Source organism: Phyllostomus hastatus, unplaced genomic scaffold (assembly GCF_019186645.2).
Source record: "Phyllostomus hastatus isolate PE091 unplaced genomic scaffold, TTU_PhHast_1.1 phas_contig_159, whole genome shotgun sequence".
Taxonomy (NCBI): Eukaryota; Metazoa; Chordata; class Mammalia; order Chiroptera; family Phyllostomidae; genus Phyllostomus; species Phyllostomus hastatus.
Window position 1 is genome coordinate 2,086,051 of NW_025333640.1, and position 25,160 is coordinate 2,111,210.

Sequence of the window (25,160 nt, forward strand, 5' to 3'; positions counted from 1 at the left end):
AGCCCTGGACACCCCTGGCCACCCGATCATGGGTACAGCTGTGTTCATCAGAATGTTCTCTCTGGCGTGGAACCAAGTCTGATAGGTCCCTCCCAGGAATGCCCAGGTTGCCAGGGCCTCTAGCTACTGACACTGGCATCTGTCTCCTGTGTGCCCCCAGGCCACTCCCCACCACGGGGTCTACTCTCGGGAGGAAGAGCTCCTTCGGGAGCGGAAGCGCCTGGGAGTCTTTGGCATCACCTCCTATGACTTCCACAGCGAGAGTGGCCTCTTCCTCTTCCAGGCCAGCAACAGCCTCTTCCACTGTCGGGATGGGGGCAAAAACGGCTTCATGGTAAGCTCTGGCCCCTGGCTAGGGGACAGATGGGCGGGTGGGTAGCATCCTGCCCTCCTGAGCCAGGTCTCTCTGTCCCCAGGTGTCCCCCATGAAGCCACTGGAAATCAAGACGCAGTGTTCCGGGCCTCGGATGGACCCCAAGATCTGCCCTGCTGACCCCGCCTTCTTCTCCTTCATCAACAACAGTGACCTATGGGTGGCCAACATTGAGACGGGCGAGGAGCGGCGGCTGACATTCTGCCACAGGGGTAAAACAAGTAGAGGGTGCCAAGTCCTGGCTGGGGTGGGCAGTAACCTGCATCAGGGGTGTGGTCTGTTGGGCCAGGCCCAGGCCAACCCTTTCCAGGGTTAGCCATCAAAGCCACCAGCCCAGCCTCTAGAAAATACTCTGCCCCCACTCCACTCACCGTAACCCCTGGGAACCTTCCTGGACCCTGCTCTCACAGCCTACCCTCCTGAGTGGCACTGTGGCTTCTCCCACCAGGCACATTGTACCTTGGCCCACTTGGCCCCTGCACCCTGACTCTCCTGTCTGATTCCATGGGGGCAAGCTCAGATCTTACCTGCTCCATAAATTTTCCCTCACGCCCCTCCTCACTGGAAGTAACCTTCCCCTTTGCAGATGCCCGTGGAACTCGGCACCCGGCATGGCCTCAGACCTGCCTCCCTGTCCTACCCTTGCTCTAAACCCTAGCGGCTCACCAGGGGCAACTCAGACACTGGCCATGCCCAGGGATACTTTTAGTTGTCATAGCTGGGTCAGGGTGCTCCTGGCACCAAATGGGTGAGGATTCAGGGATGCTGCTCAACACCCCGCAGTGCCTAGGATAGCCCACGCAGAGAATGTGCCGACCCCAGTGTTAGCGGTGCTGAGGCGAGGAACCTGCTTTAAACTGGACTTCTCATCTCTCATCCTGCTTTCTCCCTCTCCAGGCTTATCCAGTGTTCTCGAAGACCCCAAATCTGCAGGTGTGGCCACCTTCGTCATCCAGGAAGAATTCGACCGATTCACAGGCTACTGGTGGTGTCCCACAGCCTCTTGGGAAGGTAGGTCCCTTTCCATTTTTTTACAAAAGGCTTCTATGAACTTATATTAATAGAATATAAATGCTTCTCTGCTCTTTGCACTTTTCACTTAAAAGAAACCTCAGCAACCTTTCTATTGATATCAGTGTCTCAGTCTATCAGTACCACAGTTTGAGGGGCTTATGAACAGCAAACACTTACTCCTCATGGTTCTGGAGGCTAGAAGTCCAAGATCAAGGCACCAGAAGTTTGGGGTCTGGTGAGAACCACTTTCTGACTCATAGATGGCATCTTCTTGCTGTGTCCTCATGTGGTGGGCTCTCTTTTATAAGGACACTAATGTCACCCATGAGAGCTCCACCCTCCTGACTGAATCACCTCCCAAAGGGCCCATGATGTAATGCCACTAATATTTGATTCTTAGGTTGGGGGGATACAACATCCAGTCCATTGCAGTCAGCACACAGAGAATTCTTTTTTTTTTTAAGATTTTATTTATTTATTTTTAGAGAGAGAAGGAGAGAAACATCAATGTGTGGTTGCCTCTCATGTGTGCCCCCCACTGGGGACCTGGCCCACAACCCAGGCATGTGCCCTGGCTGGGAATTGAACCAGCGACCCTTTGGTTCACAGACCAGGACCAGCACTTAGTCCATTGAGCTACACCAGCCAGGGCTGAGAACTCTTTAATGACTATAGTCGACCCTGGAGTGTGAATGTGCCATGGTTTATTGAACTAGTCCCACATGGACACTTTGGTTGACTCCAGTTGTGGGTTTTGGTTTTATTTTGGTATCATACGCAATACTCCAATGAACATCTCTATATACACGTCCTGGTCGGTGATCTGGGAATATATCAGTGGTTCTCAGCTGGGGTTAGTCTGCCTTTAGGGGACATTCCACAGTGTCTGGAGACGGCTGTGGTTGTCACACCCGAGTCTGAACCACTCCCAAACCACATGGCCTCAAGCCAGCCACTCAGCCTCTCAGGCTTCCGGTGCTCCACCCATAAAGTAGCTGTGGACCACGGGTGTTTCTGGGGACATCTTTGGTCTGTCCACAGTAAGCCCTGGCTGAGGGCACAGAGCGCAGAGGATGGAGAACCTTCTCAGTACCTTCCTTGTTGAGGGAGGAATGGCCATGGGCTCTGTCCCTGTGGCTTCAGCACTGCCGGTCAGCATGCTCCTTTCTGAGCTGTTACCGCCCAGCGATTTACTTATTCCCACAACGATCCTCATTGTAGTTCTTGAGCCGTGGGTTAATCAGCTTGGATGGCTGAACCAACTCCCACAGACTGAGGGCTGAGACAACAGGTGTTTATTGTCTCAGTGCTGCAGGCTGCAAGTCCAAGTTCAAGGTGTCAAACACCTTGGCTCTCTCTCCTTGGTTTGTAGATACCTCTTTTTCTGTGTGTGTCTGTGTTCTAATCTCTTCCTATGAGGACATCAGTCATTAGGGCCCTCTGTAATGGCCTTGTTTTACCTTAATTACCTCTTTAAAGACCCCGTTTATGAATACAGTCACATTCTGTGGTCCTGGGGATGAGGGCTTCAACATAGGGATCTGGCAGGGGGCACACATAATGTAGCTCACAGACATTCCACATGGCCACCTCCCATGCCATTTTGTTCTGGGAATAGCTCAGTTCTTGTCCCCACTGTGCTGGTAAGGAAATGGAGGTCCCAAGAGGAGCCTCAACTGGCTAAAGGTCTAGTAAAGGGCAGATCCCAGGGTCCTAGCCCCAAGGCTCATGCTCTCGTCTGGGCCGATCCGTGGCGGAGGCGAGTCCTTCATATGTACCAGATGGGGTGAGACTCCTGGCACCTTCACCAGTGTCCCCTGCCCCCCACCCAGGTTCAGAAGGCCACAAGACACTGCGAATCCTATACGAGGAAGTTGATGAGTCTGAGGTGGAGGTCATTCATGTTCCGTCTCCTGCGCTGGAAGAAAGGAAGACAGACTCGTACCGATACCCCCGCACAGGTGAGTGTCCAGGACAGGTTTGGGTGGCTGAGCAGTGGTCCGAGGCCCCACAGAGCAAGGCGAGGCACCAACTGGGACGGGCCCACAGCACCTAGAGAAGCAGGCCAGGCTGGGAACAAGAGCAGGGCTGGCACCGCCTCGGGGCCCAGGAGACAGAAGAAGCCAGGGGAGGTTGTGAAGGCGTGTGCGCCCCATCCTAGGACACCTCAGGCACTCACCACCTTGTGAGAAGACAGACTCAAGTTTCCCTGTTTCTCAAGAGAAACTGGAAATCCAGAATCACTTGAGAAGTTACCCCATTCTTTTTTTTTTTAATGATAAATCAAGGTTATTGATTTATTTATTTTATTTTATTTATTTATTTATTATGAGAGAGAGGGAGGGAGAAAGAGAGGGAGAGAAACATCAATGTGTGATTCCCTCTCACGCACCCCCTACTGGGGACCTGGCCCACAACCCAGGCATGTGCTCTGACTGGGAATTGAACTGGTGACCCTTTGGTTTGCAGCCTGTGCTTAATCCACTGAGCTACACTAGCCAGGGCCCTATTCTTAAATATTACTCAAATTATTTAAAAATACTTAGCTGAACATAAAATACACAGCGGGCCAGGTCCAGCCTGCGGGCCTCTTGTTTGCCCCCTCCATGGAAGCAAATGAAAGAGTTGTTCTCACTAACAGCAGTGAGCACCTACTGTGTGCAAGGCTAGATGGAACCTTCCTAGAGGATCTTCCCAGTCCCAGTGCAGATGGGAAAAGTCAGTCTCACCCTACCCGTCTGATGAGTGAGAGAACACCGAGGCTCGTGGACACCCCTGCCTGGAGTGCTGGAGCCCTGCGTGCCAAAGTTGAGACCTAGCATAGAAGTAACTGGAGCCTGAACCAAATCCCACCTCCAGATGCACATCTGAGTCATCCCAGTCAATAAGCCACTCTCTTCCCAGTGGGTGGGGCCCCAGCTGTGTTACACGGGGTGTGCACCACCTTTCTGCAGTGTTGGTGGTTTTATTATGGACGTACCCCATTTCACAGCCAGATGTCAAGCTCTCCAGATGCAGGCAGGTGTCTTCCTTGGGTATGTGTCCCCCACGACCCCCCATCAGCATAGAGTTTGCTGTGTCACTATCTGGAAGGAGGTCCTGGGCCAAAGTCAGAAAGTCCAGGACTTGTACCTGGACAAGAGAGGGTGATGTGCCCGTGGAGAAACTTTTGGATACCCTTCCTCCCCTCCCTCCACACCAGCTGTCACCTTTCTGTAGGTGTCACCCTGTACCCTCCACCCAAATACCTGCTCTCACCCTATATGGGCAACACGCTCTGGGCTCACCTCACTTTCATTTCTGTAGGTAGCAAGAATCCCAAGATCGCCTTGAAGCTGGCCGAGTTTCAGACTGACAGTCAGGGCAAGGTAAAGGGGCCGGCGAACCCCAGAGAAGCTTCTAGACATGAAGAGGGGCTGGGGTGTGTATTGTGATCTGGGTGGATAGTTGGGCGGCATCAGCAGGCTGCTCGCCCTGCTGTAGGGGGAGGTGCTCCAGCTGAATGCAAAATGGCACTGCCCAGAGCCCTGCTTCCAGGCTGGGCCCTGCTGCCCCTGTTGTCCTGCACCTCACTCAAATGCAAGAGCTCCTCATCGCCTGGGGAGTTGTTGCTCAGGCCTCCATAGTCAGGAGGTGTCTGAGAGGGGCTGTGGGGGCAGGGCACTGGCACCACACCTCAGAGGTCAGAGTTTAGACCAGCTGAGGAAGCCCTTGCGTATTTTTGCCAAAATACATTCTTGTGCAATATTTCCAAAAAAGTGTGCAATAAAATACACTTATATTTGTAATTTAGGAGTCTTTTTCATTTCGGGCACAGTTAGGTCCTAACTAAACCCCTCCTTCACTGTTGACAGAGTATTCTTGCAGATTGACACAGATCCACTCTAGGTGGCTTTGTTTGAAACAGTCCCTGGCTCTGTCAGACGAACAGCTCCTGCAGTGGCATGGGTTATACCAACTGAACAGGCAGCTCGGGGGTGTGGGGGGCTGGCTGCTGGGTTGTGGGCCATGCCAAGGCTCTACCTGCCTTTTTTCCACCTACCCTACATCCCCCTGGGGAGATGCCATGCCAGCCCCATTTAGGCTCCAGGAGGCTGTGATGTCCAGAGGCTGTCTTGCTCAAGGCCACCTGGCACTGCGGTGATAGTCCACACTAGAACCCTTGGGGTGCTGTCAATAGGCTGTCATAGCAAAGTCCCGCAGACTGGGTGGCTTAAACAGCAGAAGTATATATTCTCACAGCTGCAGAGGCTAAAAGTCCGAAATCGAGGTGCTGGCCGGGCTGTTTCTCCTGAGGCTGTGAGAAAGGACCTGTTCCAGGCCTCATCCTTCCTGTTTCTCGTCACGAGGCACCCTGCCTGTGCCCACGTTTCCTCTTTTACGAGAACGCTAGTCCTGTTGGATTGGGTGGTCCTACTCCTGTATGACCTCATCATAACCAATCACGTCCGCAGCTGCTTTATGTCCAAATAAGGCCCCATTCTGAGGTACCGGGATGAGGACTGCAAGATACGGATTTGAGGGGGACACAGTGTGCCCTAACAGTGGCTGTCTACTCCTGGGTAGCACGTGATTGTGCCGGAGTGTGACCCAACTCTGTTTTCCCTTTAGATCGTCTCGACCCAAGAGAAGGAGCTGGTGCAGCCCTTCGGCATGCTCTTCCCGAAGGTGGAGTACATCGCCAGGGCCGGGTGGACCCGGGACGGCAAATAGTGAGTCTCCGTCTGATAGGCTGTGCGCCATTTACATTCAGAAGCCTGGGCGGGCCACTCCCTCCCCCTTGTGCCCTATCGTAAGAACCACGGAGTCCCAAAAAAGGAGGATTCTTGTTTCACTTGCTTTCTAGCCCTTCTGCTGACATCAGGGACAAGCATCTCTGACCAGGCCCTAAAGCACAACCCAAGGGCTGAGTCCTCACCATCCTCCTTTTCTTGTGAGGTCCAGGAGCCAGGGAATGGTTTTTTTTAATTTTTAAGTTATTGGGGGGTGCTCTAAAGAATAATAATATTTGCCCTGGCTGGTGTAGCTCAGTGGATTGAGCGCGGGCTGGGGACCAAAGTGTCCCAAGTTCGATTCCCAGCCAGGGTACATTCCTGGGTTGCAGGCCATAACCCCCAGCAACCGCATTGATGTTTCTCTCTCTCTCTCTCTCTCTCTCTCTCTCTCCCCCTCCCTTCCCTCTCTAAAAATAAATAAATAAAGTATTTAAAAAAAAAAGAAGAAGAAGAATATTTTATCACACACAGACATGATACGGAATACGTATTTTGGCGTGTATAAAGTTTTATTGGCACAGGGCCACACTCATTCATCATAGCTTGTCTACAGCCGCTTTCGCATTGTGAGGGCAGTCTTAAATAGTTATAAAGGACACTGGTGGCCACAGGGTTGAAATCCTGACGTGCCAACCAAAAGGGTGTGCTTTCCCCACTCCAGATGCTCACTGGACCCCCTTCACGACAGCACGGCTAGGCCCAGCACCTGGTGAGGGTGCAGGCTCCCTCTGGAACCTCCCATCCCTGACCTGTTGCTCTGTGATTTGGTTTTAGTTGTTCCCTGTTGATGTTGAGATGCTGCCTTTCCACCTAGAATACTGATAGGTCCCCATTTAAAATAAATTTAAGTTAAAAACTGTCAAGTTACAGCAAAGTATGCAATCAAGGATGATGCATGTGGGTGAGGATTTGGCAGGAATTATGGCATCTCAAAACACTACTCTAAGATTAAATGATGTGAGACGTTTCCAGAAGGCAGGTTGTGGGGTCCTGTCAGCACTCCTGTCTTCCCCTGAGCACACGTGCCAGCCCGAAACCTTTGCGTATTACAGGGCTGCACTGTCAGGCATTGGCAAGGTTGACCAAGGGGCGGTGGGCAGCGATAGTCACTGGCCTCCCTCTGCTGGCCCCTGAGGCCCCTGCCTTCTCTTGCATCCCCTCAGTGCTTGGGCCATGCTCCTGGACCGGCCCCAGCAGCGGCTTCAGCTTGTCCTCCTGCCCCCGGCCCTGTTCATCCCCACCACTGAGGACGAGGAGCAGCACGTGGCCTTCGCCAGAGCCGTGCCCAGGAATGTCCAGCCGTACGTGGTGTACGAGGAGGTCACCAGCGTGTGGATCAACGTAAGGGTGGGAAGGTGCTGGGTTTGCAGCCTGGGTCCTCTGCATGGAGAAGCGAGCTCAGGCAGGCCTCCCCCGGCCAGGGAGTAGAGAGACCGTGTGTGCCTCTAAACCCAGCCAGCCGTCAGAGCCCCACCTTACCCTGTGGGGCGTGCCCCCACTCCTGACGCACCTTCTCTCTTCTGCCCTGACAGGTTCATGACATCTTCTATCCCTTCCCCCAATCAGAGGGTGAGGACGAGCTCTGCTTCATCCGCGCCAACGAAAGCAAGACCGGCTTCTGCCACTTATACAAGGTCACCGCCGTGTTACAGCCCAGTGGCTACGACTGGAGTGAGCCCCTCAGCCCCGGGGAAGGTGAGCAAAGTCTGAGCGACGGTAGTGCTCATCAAGGTTCCATGCGCCGTTTGCTCCTGGATCCCACCCTTTGGCCGAGCCGCCTGCGACAGCGAAGCTAGCCTCTGGCGCACGTTATTCATGGCCTGGTGGGGCTGTCACAGCTAGCTGTCGTTCATCAGTCAGCACTGGTTATTAGCACCCACCAGGTGCCAGGCCCTGCTCATACCAGGGGTTGGCAATTTACAGCCACAGGTCAGTTCCAGCTCACTGCCTATTTCCGTAAAGTTTTAGTGGCACCTGGTCATCCCCCTTCATTTACGTGACCTCTGTGGAGGTTTTGTGCCATGACAGCAGAGTTGAGGAGTCACACAAAAACAGTGAATGACGCTGCCCAGGAGTGATGAGCATGAGCAGGGAAGTGCAGCAGGGTAAGAGGTTAGAGAGGGAGGAGCTTTCTAGAATGGTTGGTCAGGAGGGCGTCCCTGGATAATGGGCCATGCAGCAGAGACCTGGAGGACATGGTAGGGGTGGCGAAGGCAGCCACACAGAGCACTCCAGGCCCAGGAGCAGCCCGTGCAAGGGTCCTGGGGCAGGACCATGCCCAGCATGTTAGGGGAACAGCAAGGAGGCCTGGGTGACTGGAGCAGAGTGAACGAGGGGCAGGGAGGAAATGGGCAGGTCGTGCGGGGCCTCGTGAGTTTTGGGGAGGTCTTGAGCTTTTGCCAGTGATCTGTACCAGCTTAAAATGATTCCTGGGTTTGCTGCATGGAGTGTAGCCTCAGGGGCAAGAAGGCACAAGGACTGGAGTTGGACGGTGAGGCTGACCCCGGTGATTCAATTCTGGATGCACTTTGACCACCGGGCAGACACAGTTTGCCGGTGGGTTTTGGATGTGGAGACAGATGGAGGAAGGCACAGACACTTGGAAGATTATTGGAGTTCTAGTCTGAGGTGGAAAGACTGAAAGGGACAGTTTTGGGAGGGAAAACTCCAGAGGTGGGTTTTGGGCATGTTCAAGGTGAAGTGCTCAGCAGTGGGGGTGCAGCGCGGCGGGCTTGTGTGCTCGGAGCTGGGGGGAGCAGAACGCACACATACTTGCGGTGGGAGTGTGGCCGTCCTCTCACTCGGACGGCATCCCAGCCTCAGGAAGGGCGGGACGGAGTGGCCGAGAGGTGAGCTGGGGCTCCTCTGGCTTGGAGCTGGGCTTACCCCTGGAAACTGCCAACACCAGGGCTGGGTCCCTCTCTTTGGGGGTTGTCCTGGGCACTCTGGAGGGTTGAGCGGCATCCCTGATCCCCACCCACCCCCCAGTTGTGACAACCATAGGTGTTTCCAGATGGCACCCAGTGTTTCCTGGCACCGAGTCCCCCCAGGGTTGCCCCACAGGTTAGAGGTAGGGCCCACAAAGGAGCCGCCGGCAGCCACCGTCACGGGACAGAGACCTAAGTGAGGGTGTGTTCAGGGGGCCAGGAGCTGAGGGGAGCCCAAGTGTCAAGAACAAGCGAAGCCACAAGCTACGAGGGGCTGAGGAGTGACTCCTGTCTGAGGGCATTGTCACCCGGGGTGTAACTCGGCTATCACAGGCCAGCAGAGCCATCTCTAAGGGGAGTTTTCTTTGGCTCATGGGTGTTTCCACTTTTTGGTTTGTATGTTGACTTAACTGACCCCACCTAGCCTTGGGAAATATACTTGAAAAGTTCTCATTTCTGCCTCTTGAAATGGGCTGAATGCTCAGATTTTACCTGTTGGTAGTTGAGTGGAGCTTGCAGCAAGTGCCTCTCATGAGACCTTCTGCTTTGGAGCTAGGCACACCCATTTTCCCATCAGCCTTGGGAGGGGGAGGGGCCAACTGCGTCCCCATATTGCCCTACCTGTCACGTGTCTCTCACCTGCTTGATGGCAATTGAACAGATGAGAAGGCTGGCCTCATTCACTTCAGAACCTTAAAAGCAACATCAATGTGTCCTGGTAAAGTGGGAGCAAGGCCAGGAACCTGGAGGGACACATGAGGGACAGGGATGGAGTGACAGTGGCAAGTGAAGTATACTGTCCTGTCAGACTCGGCCCAGCATGTGTGGTTGGCAGGACCCTCTGGGCCAACAGAAGCATGGGCTTGAATCTGGATGGCCAAGGAAGACTCAAGAACCTCTTGAGAGGGTAGCCCAGGGCTCAGAATGGCCAGGAGCAAGGCAGGGGTCTAGCCAGCTGAGCCATAGCCCATGCCTCAGCGAGTGGCCTCAGGGGTGGCAGGAAAATTGAGGAAGGGCAGGGCTGGCCTAGGACACAGAGGCTATAGACTGGCATTTGGCCAGTTGGTGGGGGCCAGCCTGGAAAATGTGGGCTCCAGAATAAGTCTGCTGTGGTGAAATTTGGTCTCGGTGCTTTGTGTCCCCATCACAGGTTCCTAGGGCCCCCTTCACCTCCTTTCCTTTCCTTCCTTCCAGATGAATTTAAGTGTCCCATCAAAGAGGAGATTGCGCTGACCAGCGGTGAATGGGAGGTTTTGGCCAGGCACGGCTCCAAGGTACCAGTGTCTCCATGCACACTTATACATGCACATGCTCGCGCGCACACACACACCTGGTCCCTGTCCAGACCTTCTGTGCTTGTGGCTCGCCCTGCCCCCACCTGGCCACACACCCCTCCCACTCTGCTCCCTCCTCAGTTCCCACATGCCCAGGGCCTCGGGGACTGTGGTTCTGGCCAGCTGAAAACACCCTGGGTCCAGGGTGCAGGGCCTGCTCTAAGCATCTGTTATTGGATCCTGGTGGGTGGGGCCTGATCCATTCTCACGGCCACCTGGAGCTTTCGGTTGTCTCCTTCCGATCCGTGAAACCACTTGTCCCTGGAAGAACAGTTTGTGGGATAGTTGGAGTGCCCACCATGGGAATGTTCTGCAGCTTCTGACCAGGGCCCACCCCAACGCCTCCCCACAGAGAGTTTTGGGAACCGAGAATGCGGCCACAGGGAAGCCCAGAAATGTACCTTCCATTCCCCCAAACGCACCATCATAAAAACGTGGCAAGCCTTTGCCTCTGGCTGAAGGGTCTTCACTGGGGTCCAGGTCTACAAAATTCCAGGTTTTGCAGAGGCCCCTGTAATCAGACTCCCTGCCTCTACCTCACACCATCATAGATGCCTCTGGGACCAAAGACAGACTTAGAGGTGTTGGCACACGTGTGAGCTGCTCAGTGCTCTTCGCATGGCGAGAAAGAGCAGCCAGTAAATGCTCGAGTGAGCGATCCAGGAGTGCACGGGTGGGTCCAGGCTCCGTAGACGACCGCTTGACTGTAATGTGACCACTCCTGACAGAATGCCGTGTGACCCACTTGTACAGACATCACTGCACATTCTTGGGAAAGAAGCAAAAGTGTAAAGCCGTGGAGCATAGTCCTGGCATTATCAGATTTCACATTCAAATCTCTGTGTGTGAGGAGAGCAGGCCAGAGGTTGGGTGCAAAGGTTAAAGGGCAGTCGCTTACTCTTAGTGGCTGTGCTGTGGTTGCAGCCAGTTTTGCTGAAGGTGTTGCCTCCCTCACCCCCAGCTCATAGCCTAGCCCTGCCCCTTAGTAGCTGGGTACTAAGACTCAGTTTCCTCATCTGTGAAATGGGACCATTTAGTAGCTCTGATTCTTTCATCCTGACAGCCAGTCTCTGCCCCTCGTCACTGCTGGCATCGGGGCCAGATGATTCTCTGCAAGGGGGTCCTGGGCCCTGCAGGGCATTGAGCAGCATCCCTGGCTTCCGCTAGGAGTATTCCCAGTCCTGACAACCACAGGTGCCCCCAGACATGGCCAGGTGTCCCCTGGGGGCAGAATCACCCTGGGTAAGGACCCTGCTGTAAAGCAGTTAGAAGCCCTTGGCACACATGGCGTCTGGCACACACACAAGCCCACATCATCACCTTTCTCTGTCACTGGAACTTTTCACCCTTGGCGTACCTTATCTTTTTACCCAGAAATGAAAAAACAAAGCAGTAGCATTTTAAAAATTAAAAAAAGGAAGGAGTGGCTCTCCCACATTCCTGCCTGAGGCCATGTGCCCCAGCCTGTTTCAGCACCCCTCCAGAAAGACAGTGGCCCTAGTGGGTCCTGGGTCTGAGAGTGCCTACCGGTACTTCCCCACTTCTGCACCTGGTCACATCGTCCCTGAGACAAAACCGGCTCTTAACTCTGTGTGGTCTGAGTTTTCCAACAACATCCTCTATTTCTAGAAAACCTTTATTTAAAAAGTATGCTAACAACAAATGCATCGGTGTTTGTTATAATAACTGAATCATTCTAGATGAGACTCAAGTTGGAATCCCTTTCAGTGCTCCCCCTGGACCCTGCAGTGGCCTGCCCTCCACGGAAATGCCCAGAGAGGGAAACCCCGCAGACCTTTCCTATTTGCACATGTTGTCTTAGGGGATTTCTAGAGGTTTTTTAGAAAATACAGTTTGTTTGTGGACCCAGAGAATTGTGCCATAATTGTAAGAAAAAAATCCCACCTTTCTGGACATTCAACTTGTCACCTTTCCTTAGTCTTAAGAACAGGTGAACATCTTTGTCCTCCCATTTCAAAGTCTCCTCCTGGGTGGAACCCTTGGGAGCACTTCCCAGGGCTGGGTGGCCAGGGCAGAGGACTCGCCTCTTCAAGTGTTCTATCTCCCTGCTGCCAGGTCTGCCCTGAAAGACAGTGCCTCTTCTCATCGTCAAGCAGGGCTTTTTCCTCCGCTCCTGTGGACATCACTGCAGAACCACACAGGGCCTGGTGGGGGTTCTGCCAGCAAATAGGCGGGACAGGGAGTGCCACCTCTTAACCCCATTCATCTGGGTCAGAGGTGGGCTGAACCCGCCTGGGACCAGGGCCTGGGCCTGGCAGGTCCTTGGGCCCAGGATGGCCCCTCCCTCAGCCTCTGTCCAAGACACTGGCCCTCAGCTCCCACCCAAAGGTTCTGGGCACACCCAGGGTAACTGTCCAGGCTTCTGATCCTAAGTCGCCTCAGGACGTGCAGTCAGCCCAGCCAGATTGGGATTGCCTCCTGCTCCACAGGGTCCGAGAAGGGTGTCTCTCTCAGACACTTCTGTAGCCAACTTGGGGGATAACAAGTCCCTTGTTCACAGAACACTGGGCCCTCCCTGTGGGGACAGGGAGAGGGGCGGGGGCCATGGGAAGGCAGGCACGGGAAGCATGGGGCAGCATCATAAGGATCCCCGGTGTCCCCACAGATCTGGGTCAACGAGGAGACGAAGCTGGTATACTTTCAAGGCACAAAGGACACACCCCTGGAGCACCACCTCTATGTGGTCAGCTATGAGTCAGCCAGCGAGATCGTGCGCCTCACCACGCCCGGCTTCTCGCACAGCTGCTCCATGAGCCAGGTGGGCACTCCCCTGAGCCCTGGTGCACTCAATGGCACCATCCCTGCACCTGCCCTTAGCCTCTTGGAACATTCTAGAACATCTGGTAGTAGCCAAGCATAGGGCAACTCCCCATCCAAGGCAAACACTTGGTAGAACCAGAGAGATGAGTGGGCTCTAGCGTCAGAAGGATCTGGGTCTGCCCATATGGGGCTCTTGGCCAGGGGATGGATTCCTCTTGGCCTCAGTTTGCTTATCTGCAAAATAGGGGTGATGGTAATAGCAGCCACCCCGTGTGGGTGGAGTTTTGAGGTTTAAATGAGCATTCACTGAGGGTAAAGATGGTAAATGTTCAGTGAAGGTTGGCGGGTGATGGGGCAAAGGGCACAGAATCAGAAGTGGGGAGAGGTGCTCAGTGCCCCTGTCCTACCCACAGAATTTCGACATGTTCATCAGCCACTACAGCAGCGTGGGCACACCACCCTGTGTGCACGTCTATAAGCTGAGCGGCCCCGAGGACGACCCTCTACACAAGCAGCCTCAGTTCTGGGCCAGCATGATGGAGGCGGCCAGTGAGTAACCCCAGACCCCCCGGAGCTTTGACCCAGTCCTTCCTCTTGGGAGTCTCAGCTTGCCCGTCTATAAAATGGGATGGGGTCCCATTAAATAACAGTGGTGAGAGGAGGTTGTCCTCGAGGGTCTGAGGCAGCAAGCATGCCCAAAGCCCTGCCTGCAAGGCCTGCTCAGCACCCAGCCCCTCCCAGCAGCCCCAAGAGCTCATTGTTGAACATGACCACCAGCCCCAACTATCCTTTGGGCCCTTCCACCTGGGACAGTCTCTCATTTCTGCACTGCAGTCAAGGCCTCACAGAGCAGACTCAGTTCAGGACCTGACTGCCTGACAGGGGGTCCCCATAGAGCACAGGTGGCAAACAAGGCCTGCGGGCCAAATCCGGCCCTCCGCCTTGTTTCATTTGGCCTAGCACCTCATTTCTACCCTGTGGCAGCACCGAGTTCTCACTTAACTGTTAAGGAGTAGTTACATTTATACAGTTCTAAAATTTCATTCAGCCCTTTGAAGGCAACTTCGAGGCTGATGTGGTAGCCCCCGGTGAAAATGAGTTGGACACCCCTGCTGTAGAGGGCGTCCCTCTCCTTGGGGGACGCTGTCTCTAGGGACGCAGGGCAGACACTCCTAAGCCTTGGTGGGAGAAGCCCAGGAGTCCATCTCTAGAGGAGCCTCAGGAAACAGGAGGTAGTGTGTCCGTTTGTCCAGGAGCCTGAAGGGCGGCCCGGACTCAGCTGGGGTAACCCCGGGTTCCAGTTCTGGCTGCAGAGCCATGGGCAAGTCAGCTCGTCTCCCTAAAATGTTCCTTTATGTATAAAATCGTGCAACACTCATTCTTGGGATGAAAATCAAACCCTTGGAATACACAAGAATCTCTCCCTGGGAAGGACTCTGTTCCCTGACCCCAGCCCTGCCACTTTCTAGATTTCCCGGTGTTTCAGGAAATAAGGAGCCCTGGCATTTGTAGAGTCTTCTCTGGGTTAAAAGCACCCCATTATATCATCACCCCCTGGAACCTCGGTAGATGCGAAGCCTCTCCACCCAGTAACTCAGTCTGACTCCTCATGTCACCATGGACGTGACGGAGCAGGACCTTCGGCCCTGGTTGTACAGATGGGAACGGGTCTTGCACAGCAGCGGGGAGCAGTGGTAGGAACTTGAGCATCTTAATGCCAAGCTCTGGGTCTGCAGGCCTGTCTGTAGGCATCCTGTATGAGAGGTTGGCCAACCATGGGCAGATCCCTCCTCAGCACTTAAAGCCCAAAGCACTCTCTACCCCTTTCCAGAATACCTTCGACAACCCCTGAACTACATCACCACCTACTTATTTAACTTTTAAGTCTGCAACCTATTTACCTGAATAAAATTATCGTAGAGAAAGACCTTTCTTTGCCATCATGATCCAAACACCAGTGTTACTTTGCCAAAATGAAAGTGATTCTAAAAATCAGGAGCAAACCATGAAATTGGCTATTAGTCAAATCCCAGAAGTGTCATTACCTCTATGGGGGAAAGCAGCGTCGGGCTGCTGGAGCAGGGTACCTCCAACCCAGCCTCAGTGGGTGGGAGCCAGGCAGTGGGGTGTGGGTGTTGGCCAGCTGTGGGCTCCTGCCTGAGTAGCCACGGCTTCTCTGTCTCTGCAGGCTGCCCCCCTGATTACGTGCCCCCGGAAATCTTCGACTTCCACACGCGGTCTGACGTGCGGCTCTACGGCATGATCTACAAGCCACATGCTGTACAGCCAGGGAAGAAGCACCCCACCGTCCTATTTGTGTACGGAGGTCCTCAGGTGGGTGCTGGCTGGCTCTCTACACCCTCTCCTTCCATGCCAGGACTCGGGTGCCCCACCCCATCCCCACTGACCACCCTGGGTTCTGGAGTCCCTCGATCTTCTGCCTCTGGCTTTCGTACACTTTATCCTCCCTAATGACCACCCACCCCTCCTCACCCTCTTATGTTTCCTGTCCCTTTGGGACGTCTCCCTCACCCCCACGTGTTCATTTGGGCCACCTGCCCAGTAGTGGTCCACTGTCCCCAGCATAGGGAGAGAGGTGGCCTGAGCCCTGGGCCCAGTTCCCTAAGAAGGAGACAAGGCCAGGCCGGCAGGTCCATCTAAGACAGTAGTTCTCACTTGGGAGTGTTCTTTCCCCCAGGGGACACTGGACGATGTCTGGGGACATATGTAGTTGTAACAACTTGGGGAAGCACTCCTGGCATCGGTGGGTGGAGGCCAGGGATGCTCTGTACACTCTGCAGTGCCAAGAACGCTCTCCCAACCAACACACACACAGAATGACAAGTGCCAAAGCAAGGAGCTGGTTTAAATCAAGTTCCTCGGAGAAGCGTCTGGTGGCAGAATCTGCTGCCACCAGCCGCTCCCCCTACCAGTTTTTATGCCTCCTTTTTAGAGATAACTGAGGGGTATACAAGATGCAGAAAGTAGCTGATGAAATAAGAGAAGGCTCCAGGGAGGGCCTAGCTGAGAAGAGAGCTCTACTGGGGCCTCCCTCTCTACACCACATTCTAGGCGCAAGGCCTGCTGCAGCTCCCATCTTCCCCTGCCCCCTTCCAGAGCCCTTCTGGGCCGTTCACAGCCTTCACTATAGAGAACAGAGGCCTTGATTAGGCTGTAAGACGAAGCCCCATGTTTTCTCTTTGCCTTCCCTCACAGGTACAGTTGGTCAATAACTCCTTCAAGGGAATCAAGTATTTGCGGCTCAACACGCTGGCGTCCCTGGGCTACGCCGTGGTTGTGATTGATGGCAGGGGCTCATGTCAGCGAGGGCTTCGGTTCGAAGGGGCTCTGAAAAACCAAATGGTAACTTCTCTTCCCAGTCTCTCTGGACCCTTCCTGTGTGGTGAAGGGAGATCTTCGTTTTGTTGGCTCGGGGTTTGGGGTGGCTCCGGGGCACCACCTTCAAGGACTGTCCTGGCCAGGATGCCAGGCATAAATGGAGCGGCATTTCAGAACCAGGGGGAACATCTGCTCTGCTGCTCAACCCTGAGCTTCACCCCGTGAGAGACAGGTGTACACTGTTCCGCCTGTTGCCGGAGACCAGACACAGCCAGACGTGTCAGCACAGGCCGGGTGGCGGGAGGTGCCAAAGGCTGGGCCCGACAGGGACTGGTGTCTGTGGGAGTGGAGCTCACGGTGATGGTGGTGGTGATGGTGGTGATGATGGTGAGGAGGAGGAGAATGTTGGTGGAGATGATGACAGTGAGGGCACCAACTGTTCACTGAGCCCTGCTATGTGCCAGACCTCTGAAATGGGACACTCACCATCTCTCACTCACTGTAGAATGGGTCCTACTTAAGTTAACATCCTTGTCTTGGGGATGCAAAAACTGAGGCCCAGATGGGATGTGACTTCCTCAGAGTCACTGAGCTGGGAGGTTGCAGGGCAGGTGGTGCTGGGCCTCTCTGACCGCTGCCCCAGTGGTCAGGCAGAGCGTAAACAGGGCTTGGAGAAGAGGATGCCTTCCAGAAAGCTGCTCTGATCTGGGAGGGACAGGACCCCCTGCAGGGACAGAGGTGGGGCAGCAGGGCGCACACCCAGAGGAGGCCCCTGAGAGGTTCCCGGCCTCGTCCCCCAGGGCCAGGTGGAGATTGAGGACCAGGTGGAAGGCCTGCAGTTCGTGGCTGAGAAGTACGGCTTCATTGACCTGAGCCGGGTGGCCATCCATGGCTGGTCCTACGGAGGCTTCCTCTCGCTCATGGGACTGATCCACAAGCCCCAAGTGTTCAAGGTGGGTCCCACCCCCAACCGCTCCCTCTTGTCTACCAGTGCCCACCTGTGTCCCTTGGAGCCCCCAGGGGAGGCATCTTGGCAGGGGCTTTGCCACGTGGCTGTTTCTCCCTGCAGCAGCCCCACGGGGCCGAGCCCCCCTCCTCATTGCCCGCCACTGCTGACCCCAGGATGGCGTCCGGCTGCACAAAACCCCGCCAGCAGCTTTCTGTGGGAGGCTGAGCCTGGGACCCCGGCCTCGGATGGGCAGAGGTGGGGCATGGTGTGAAGAGCATCGGGGGAGGGGCCCCCAGGCCGGCGGCACTGTCCGGGCACCGCGGGGCGGCGATGAGGAGGAGGAGGCAGAGAGGCAGTGGGACCAGGGAGGGGCCGATCTGGCCTCGACATGCCCATTCAATTAGCCCTCCCTCAACAGCGCACGGTCCACGGGGACACACGGTCCGAGGGCCCCTCCCTGCTAGCCCCCACCCCCGTATGCATGCCCTCCGGGGGAGGCCCTGGGACAGCCGGCTGAGCAAGGGCTCCCGGAGCCTGACCCATGTGCTCCCTCTCTCTCTCTCTCTCTCTCTCTCTCTCCCTCTCCCTCTCCCTCTCTCTCCCCCCCTCTCTCCCTCTCCCTCTCCCCCCACCCCCCCGCCTTTCCACCTCTCTGCCTCTCCCCACACCCACTTCTGCACTCTCCATCCACTGTGGCCCTCAGGTGGCCATCGCAGGTGCCCCGGTCACAGTCTGGATGGCCTACGACACAGGTTACACGGAACGCTACATGGATATCCCGGAGAATAACCAGCTCGGCTATGAGGCGGGGTCTGTGGCCCTGCACGTGGAGAAGCTGCCCAATGAGTAAGGCTCCCACCTGCCCTGGAAGCTCCGAATCACCAAGGCCCCCCGGCTCTGACACTGCACTCCTGTGGCTTCCGCTCCTCTGCTCGAGCCTCACATGCCTGCCGCACCACAGCCCTGTCTCCTCTCTGCTCTCCCAGGAAGTGGGCACCTGTGTGCTCTGGGAGGCGGCCCCTGGCCCTGCCTTCAGAAGGCTGGAAGAAGGTTCTAGATTTGTACCACTGCACATGTGGGCTGCCCTCACTACTGAAGCACATCGCCCACCATGGACCTATCAATTGGTCTGCAGCCTGAGCAGCCTCTGTCTTGCTGGTTTTGACATGTGTTTGCAACATCAGCTCGATGGGACCAGCCCCGATGTCTCGGGTCATGCTTTTGGCATTGGCATCTCCTTTTCTGGTGGAAAGAAGTCAATGTTGCCACGTTCTGCTCTGGCTCTATCTGAATATGTGCCGGGCTCCTGTGTCTTTCATGCTGATTCCCGTTACCTTACACCGACCCGGGCCACCACCCCCCGCTCCCCCCCCCCCCGCAGTGAAGCTGCTCTTCGTCTGGAGTGTGGCCCGGACTCCCTGGGGGCACCAACGTGCAGCCCAGCTTGGAACCCCCTGCTTAAATTTAAGTTCGCATTCACTCACATCCATTGCAATAATAAATCCCTGGAGACAGATCGCTGGTTGCCAGGGGATGGGAGTGACCACTGATGGGCATGGGCTTCTGCTTTGGGGCGATGGAGTGTTCTGGATCTACATAGAGGTAATGGTTGTAGGACCTTGTGAATGCACCAAGTGTTCACTTCCAAACAAGTTAACTTGAAGTTATATGAATTTCATCTCCATAAATTACTTTCTAAAATCAAAATTTTAAAAATTACAGTTCTTTGGCCACTCTTCCCACATTTCACGTGCTCAATAGCCATGCGTGGTGTTGATGGTGATTTTATGGCTGGGCAGGTCTAGAACATTCCGTCATCCCAGAGTACCTTGGGGCAGCATTGCCCTAAAAGCTTTGCTGTACCTCAGGGCACTGTACACACAACTGAGAGCACCCTTCTCCCCTCCTTGTCTGGAGGAAGTGAGGAGGTCTTCTCAACCCACCAGTTGTGCCCCCTGCCACTTCCAGTTCCACCACCTTCTCTTGCTTTTGTCCTTGCTGCCCCTGGGCTGGCAGGGGACTCTGGGACTAACTGCCTCGGGGCAGGAGAGGAGGGTCCCGGCCCAGACCGTCACCCCATTTTGTCTTCCAGGCCCAACCGCCTGCTCATCCTACACGGCTTCCTAGATGAGAACGTGCACTTTTTCCACACCAATTTTCTCGTCTCCCAGCTGATTCGAGCCGGAAAACCTTACCAGCTCCAGGTGGGTGGCTCCTGGACATTTTAGGCCCATCCCAGGACCTGGCAGGGTGGGCAGGGTGATCCGGGTACACTTGCCACCTCTTCCAGGGCATCTGTGGTCACCCTGCACTGCCCACTTCAGTGCTCCCTGTATCCAGCCTTTATTCGTGCTTCATTCAGCAGTCATGGGTTGGTCTTTGCTGCCCTCAGTGCTGGGAACACGGCCAGAGTCCTCCCGACCCAGGGCCTGCTGGAGTGAGGTCATTGCTACCAGATTATCACACAGGCATAGGTTTTATTTTAAATGAAGAGATTTGCTTTGGAGGAACTGTCTGGTGTTCTGGAAGCATCTAGGTGGGTGTCACCTTGAACGGGGTGTCAGAGAAGAATTCCCTGAGGAGGTGACACTTAAGGGCACTAAAGACTGAGCAGGAGTCAGCTAGGCCCTGGGGGTCGGGGCAGGTGTGGAGGACACCAGACCCAGGGAGCTAGGTGGAGGAAGCAGGTCAGGGACAGGAAACTAGGGTGGCTGGTGGGATAAGTGGGAGAGGAGTTGGGGATGGGGCAGGCCCAGCTGGCTAGGGCCTCAGGTGAAGAGTGGGTATTGGGAGAGGGGTAGGCTTTAGTAGTAAGGGGTGGGGCCTTGGTGGGGGGCTAGACTTCAGCATCAAGGGGGTGGGTCTTGGGTGAGGGGCAGACCCTTGCCTGGAATTTGTTCTAAAGATGAGGGGAGGTGTCTGGGTCTGGGAGCAGGACTGTGACTGTTCCTGCCAGGGACCAGCACCCTTCTAGCACCTGTAGGCGAGGGCCCATGGGACATAAGCCACACGGTCAGCTGTCCCAACGGGAACGGGGTCAATAGTCAGAAGCAAGAGGCTTGGTGGACTGTGGAGCTCTTCTGGGGGAGAGAGGGACAGATTTTACCACATCCTGCTGTCACAATGTCTTTCTGCTTCCTGACTCCATGTGCTCGCTCTGTCCTGTTGGAAACGCCGTAACTGAGGGTCACAGAGCAGGAGGCACTGGCTTTAGGGACCTGTGACTGGGCACACACTTGCCAGACGTGGCAGGAGGGAGGCGGGCAGAGCTTCTGTGGGGTGAAGAGCCGTTGGAGTGCCTCTCAGCAGCCCTGTCCGCACCTGCCTCTGCTTCTCGCCAACAAGCCAGAGCATGTCAGGTCAGGTCAGCTGCAGGTCAGGGCAAAAGTCAGGCAGGACCAGAATAGACCCTCAAGTGTCCCTCTGAACTGAAAACTCGAAATCATGAGGCAGGCAGCTGAGGCAGCTGTGCCCTCCTGAGGCAGCTGTGCCATCTCCCTCCAAGGTGGCAGGTCTGCTAACCTCAAGCCTCATGTCCTCATCTGTGGAATGGGCAAGGGGGCCCCTTCCTTCCAGGGAGGCTGTGAGGGTCAAATGGGCTCTCCCCAGGAAAGCACTTAGCACGTGGGGTTTTTCCTGAGCCCCGCCTCCCGGGGAGATTTCCAAAGTTGAGATTGCACACTCTATGGGGATGGGAACAGGGCGCCCCCTGAGGAAGATAGCAACCCCCCTCCTGGTTCAGACACCCTGAAACAGTTGGACTGGCAGCCGGCAGCCCAGTTTGTTCACGCATCACAGCTGTCCTGTGCCATTCCCTGGGCTCAGGCCGGGAGCATGGTGGGGAGCCAGACAGACGCGCTCCCTGCCCTCACAGCCCTGGAGGATGGAGAAGCAGCCCGGCAGCCACAGTCAAGGTGGTATGAAGGGACGATGGCAGCAGGGTCTGTGCTGAGCGTTCCTGGTGCCCCAGGCAGGAAAGCAGTGGTGCCTGTGAGACTGCAAGACCCAAGAGGCTGAGTCTTGATGTCAGTCTGGCAAGTTCTTGCAGAGCTCTGAGCTGGGGTCAGTCTGATCAGACTGACGATTCATCCAGGGATGGAGTAAAGAAGGCAGGAGTGGAGGAGGGGAGAATTCTGGGTGGTCGGATGCATCTCCAGTCATGGGATAGGGCAATTGCCATGGGCCTCGAGAGAGGAATAGTTTAGTTCAGAAACCCATCTCACTAGCAGAAAGAGGTGAGGAGCAGGCCTTCTGGGCCTAGTGCCAGCCACATGCTTTGGGAGAGTCTGGAGCAGGTTCACGATTATTCCATGAACCCCCAGGGCCCATCCAGGAGCTATTGGAGTGTGGGAATGGGGCCAGAAGCAAGACCTGTGCTCCTGTCGCTGGTCTACCTGGGACATCACTTCAGCCAGGTCTCAGGGACTGGGTAGTTCCATGGGTGTGGCCCTTGGCACTAGCAGGTTGCTGCCTCTCTCTGGGGATGACTCCCTTTGCAGTGGTGAGAGGGCCCAGGAATCAATTGGCAAAGCCTGGCAGGAGGCCGAGCTGGGAGCCTTTCTGTGTGCAGTCCAGAGGTGGCCTTTTGGTAAAGTGCAAATAGGTCCCGAGGTTTGAAGTTCTGCCCCTCCACTGACATGGGTTCATTGCACCTCCTTAGGTTTGGGGACGGAGTGGCAGTACCATTCCTTAAGTCTTTCATATGTGCAAGTGCTCTGTGTTTTAGTGACCCTCACAAAGATCCTGCAAGGTCCAAATTCTTTGCCCCATTTTCAAGGGGGTGACTGCAGTCAGAGAGACAGTCACTTGCCCAGTTACACAGCAGGCTGACTGGCAGCGGGCAGGACTGGAATCAGTTTTGTCAGCTCCAGGGCTTGTGCTCTTCTGTCTCCACCTGGAGGGGATGGTGGCACAGCTGCCCGCCCGGGGGGGTGCTCTGAACCAGAAAGAGGGAGGGGCTCCAGGGTGCAGGGGTAGGCCTGCAACTCCAGCAGGGTCCCTTGGTGTCACCAGCCCTCCTTCTCTGCCCAGATCTACCCCAATGAGAGACACAGCATCCGCTGCCCCGAGTCCGGCGAGCACTATGAAGTCACGCTGCTGCACTTTCTACAGGAATACCTCTGAGGGCCCACGCGCACTCAGCTGCACATTTAGAGCACAAGTGGCTTCACTGCCGCCGCCACCACCACCAGGGGGACCAGGCGGGAAGGAACGAGTGGCCTCACAGCCACCAACCCTGCAGTGCCCTCTTCTCAGCCCCCGCTGAACCGCCCCAGGCCCAAGAGCCACCGCCTTCACATCCCGACGCCTTTCATTTTTTAAAATGCTCCTGGATTCTTTGCCTGCTGCTTCTTGGTTGCCAAGACAGAAAGACAAGGCCGACATCCACGAGGCACTTCCTAAAGCCATCCTCTCCTCTTCCCGTTGTCTGGGAGCGGGAGGCCTGAGCTCTTCTGGCCACTGGAGAGGCTGGGTCTGCCTCCTGGGCCCTGACCCACTGCCGCACCCAGCACAGAAGCATGCGATTGCCTTTTCTCCCCACCTGCCCCACTTCCTATTTGTGTTTTGTTTTGGGGACGTTTTTCATAATTATTTAAAAGACAGAAAGCAAGGGGTGCCTAAATCTAGAATTGGGGTCTGCCGCTGAGCAATGGGCTTCAGCCCAGTCAGTACTTGGGGAGCCCCACCTCTCTCGAAGCCCAGAGTGGGGAGTGGTGGCCGGCAGGTGTGAGCGATGTACGTGGTACAGGGCCACCCTCCTGGGCCCGCCTCCCCAGCTTCAGGTAGGCTCCGAACTCGTCCAGCTTCCGTCTCTGCTGCCTGGTGGCTGGTGCCCACTTCCCAGCCCTCCGGCCACACGTCTGCCGGGCCTGCACAGACCGGTTTCCGGGGTTGGGAGTGGAACCATCCCCGCCTCAGGGTTATCTTTACTCCTTCCTTTCCCTCCCTGCCAAGAGTTCTGCCAGGGGTGGGCAAAAAAGAAGAAGAAAGAGGAAAAAAAAACCCACCAGAAACAAACCACCTCTACATATTATGGAAAGAAAATATTTTTGTCAATTCTTATTCTTTTATAATTATGCGTGTAAGAAGTAGTCTCATTAAACGATTCCAGATGGAAGCACTGCCCCCTGCCCACAGTTCCTTCTGAGTCCTGGGGGTGGGGGTGGGGTGCAGCCTTTCTGAGTGTGCAGAGTCCAGGTGGTGATGGAGCCAAAGGCATGATGATCTTTGCAGTCAGTCCTGGGCACTTGGCATGAAAGGGGGAGAGGCACTGTGCTCTGGCTGGAAGAAGCCCCACTCCTCATCAGAGTGGCCCAGAGGGGACAGTCCCCTCTGTCCTGATGTATCACTTGAGGACCAGCATAGGGTGTGGCAGGCGGCCTATACTGTCTGCCACCCTTTCCTAGGGCGACAACACCTGAGGTGCAGCGTCCTTCCGGCACTCAGCCGTGGGCCACCATGACTTCCTCTTGCAGCTGTGCTTGTCCAGAGACTTGACTCCATGGTCCAGAGGTCCAGAGACCCCCTTTTTATGTTCGTCCCCATAGCAGAGGCCGGGGGAGACTGGAGACTGTGCCTGTGTAGACGGCGTGTGTAGTACTGGAGTTTCTGATGACTGGATGGTCTTGCTGAGTGTGATCACCCCCTCCATCCTTTGAGAAGCTCCGCCTTTTTTTTTTTTTAACCCTCACACAAAGACATTTTTTCATTGCTTTTTAGAGAGAGGAGGGGGAAGGGAGAGAAATATTGATGTGAGAGAGAAACATCAATTGGTTGCCTTCTCGCATGCACCCTGACCAGAATTGAACCCACAAAGCAGGCATGTTTCTGATGGGAATCCAACCTGCAACCTTTTGATCTATGGGAGGAGACACTCCAACCAACTGAGCCACACCATCCAAGGCTCCACTTTTGTTTATTTTTTAAAGATTTTTATTTGTATATATTTTTAGAGAGGGCGAGGGAGAGAAACATTGATGTGCGAAAAATCAGTTGGTTGCCTCTCACAGGCCCCCAACTAGAGACCTGGCCCACAACCCAGGCCTATGCCCTGCCTGGGAATTGAACAGGTGACCTTTCCATTCACAGGCCAGTGCTCAATCCACTGAGCCATACCATCCATGGCCCAGTGGCTTAAAAAAATGAACTTGGGTATAAAAGGGTATGGAGAGGAAGGACACCCTCCCACCCAGCAGGTGAGCCCTCCTCCGTTTCTTTGTTTCTATTCTCACCTGAGGACAGTTTTTTACTGCTTTTTAGCAAGAGAGGAAGGAAGAGAGAGAAACATCAATTCGTTGCCTCCTGTAAGTGCCTGGACCAGGGATCAAACCCACAACCTAGGTATATGCCCTGACTGGGAATCAAATCAGCAGCCTTGCGGTCACAGGATGATCCTCCAACCAACTGAGCCACAGTGGCCAGGGCCTGAGTCCCTATTTTTAATAAGTGCATCCTATTCAGCTTTGTGAACGTGTGTAATTTATTTTGCCAGGCACCTATCAAGGGATAAGTTATTTGGAGCTTTTTGTATTAATCAGCATAAATCAGGTCAGCTGGCCTCTGTAAAGAGCCAGGTAGTAAATATTTTGGACTTTATGGGCTGGATAGTCTGTGTTGCAATTACCCAACTTTGCCCTTGTGGTTCAATAGCAGCCACCAACATACGTA

At 55.1% G+C, this 25,160-nt stretch overlaps 1 protein-coding gene across 6 annotated transcripts in view; it reads left to right on the forward strand.

Annotated features, from left to right (window-relative positions):
- Nucleotides 1-23,610, forward strand: part of DPP9 (dipeptidyl peptidase 9) — a 36,343-nt gene extending 12,733 nt beyond the window's left edge. For 4 of the 6 annotated variants that reach the window (XM_045831192.1, XM_045831191.1, XM_045831190.1 and 1 more), the window contains 17 exons: nt 161-334; nt 417-585; nt 1,271-1,384; nt 3,220-3,348; nt 4,694-4,755; nt 5,999-6,099; nt 7,326-7,503; nt 7,695-7,857; nt 10,284-10,363; nt 13,050-13,202; nt 13,618-13,753; nt 15,393-15,538; nt 16,421-16,567; nt 17,344-17,496; nt 18,196-18,338; nt 19,585-19,696; nt 22,506-23,610. In XM_045831192.1, the coding sequence (XP_045687148.1) occupies nt 161-334; nt 417-585; nt 1,271-1,384; nt 3,220-3,348; nt 4,694-4,755; nt 5,999-6,099; nt 7,326-7,503; nt 7,695-7,857; nt 10,284-10,363; nt 13,050-13,202; nt 13,618-13,753; nt 15,393-15,538; nt 16,421-16,567; nt 17,344-17,496; nt 18,196-18,338; nt 19,585-19,696; nt 22,506-22,616 (2,271 nt within the window). In that variant the 3' untranslated portion in view covers nt 22,617-23,610. Of the gene's footprint in view, nt 1-160; nt 335-416; nt 586-1,270; nt 1,385-3,219; nt 3,349-4,693; nt 4,756-5,998; nt 6,100-7,325; nt 7,504-7,694; nt 7,858-10,283; nt 10,364-13,049; nt 13,203-13,617; nt 13,754-15,392; nt 15,539-16,420; nt 16,568-17,343; nt 17,497-17,612; nt 17,748-18,195; nt 18,339-19,584; nt 19,697-22,505 lie in introns of those variants that run through there. The other 2 variants (XM_045831195.1, XM_045831196.1) reach the window with 2 other exon arrangements.
- Nucleotides 23,611-25,160: the final 1,550 nt, after the last annotated feature.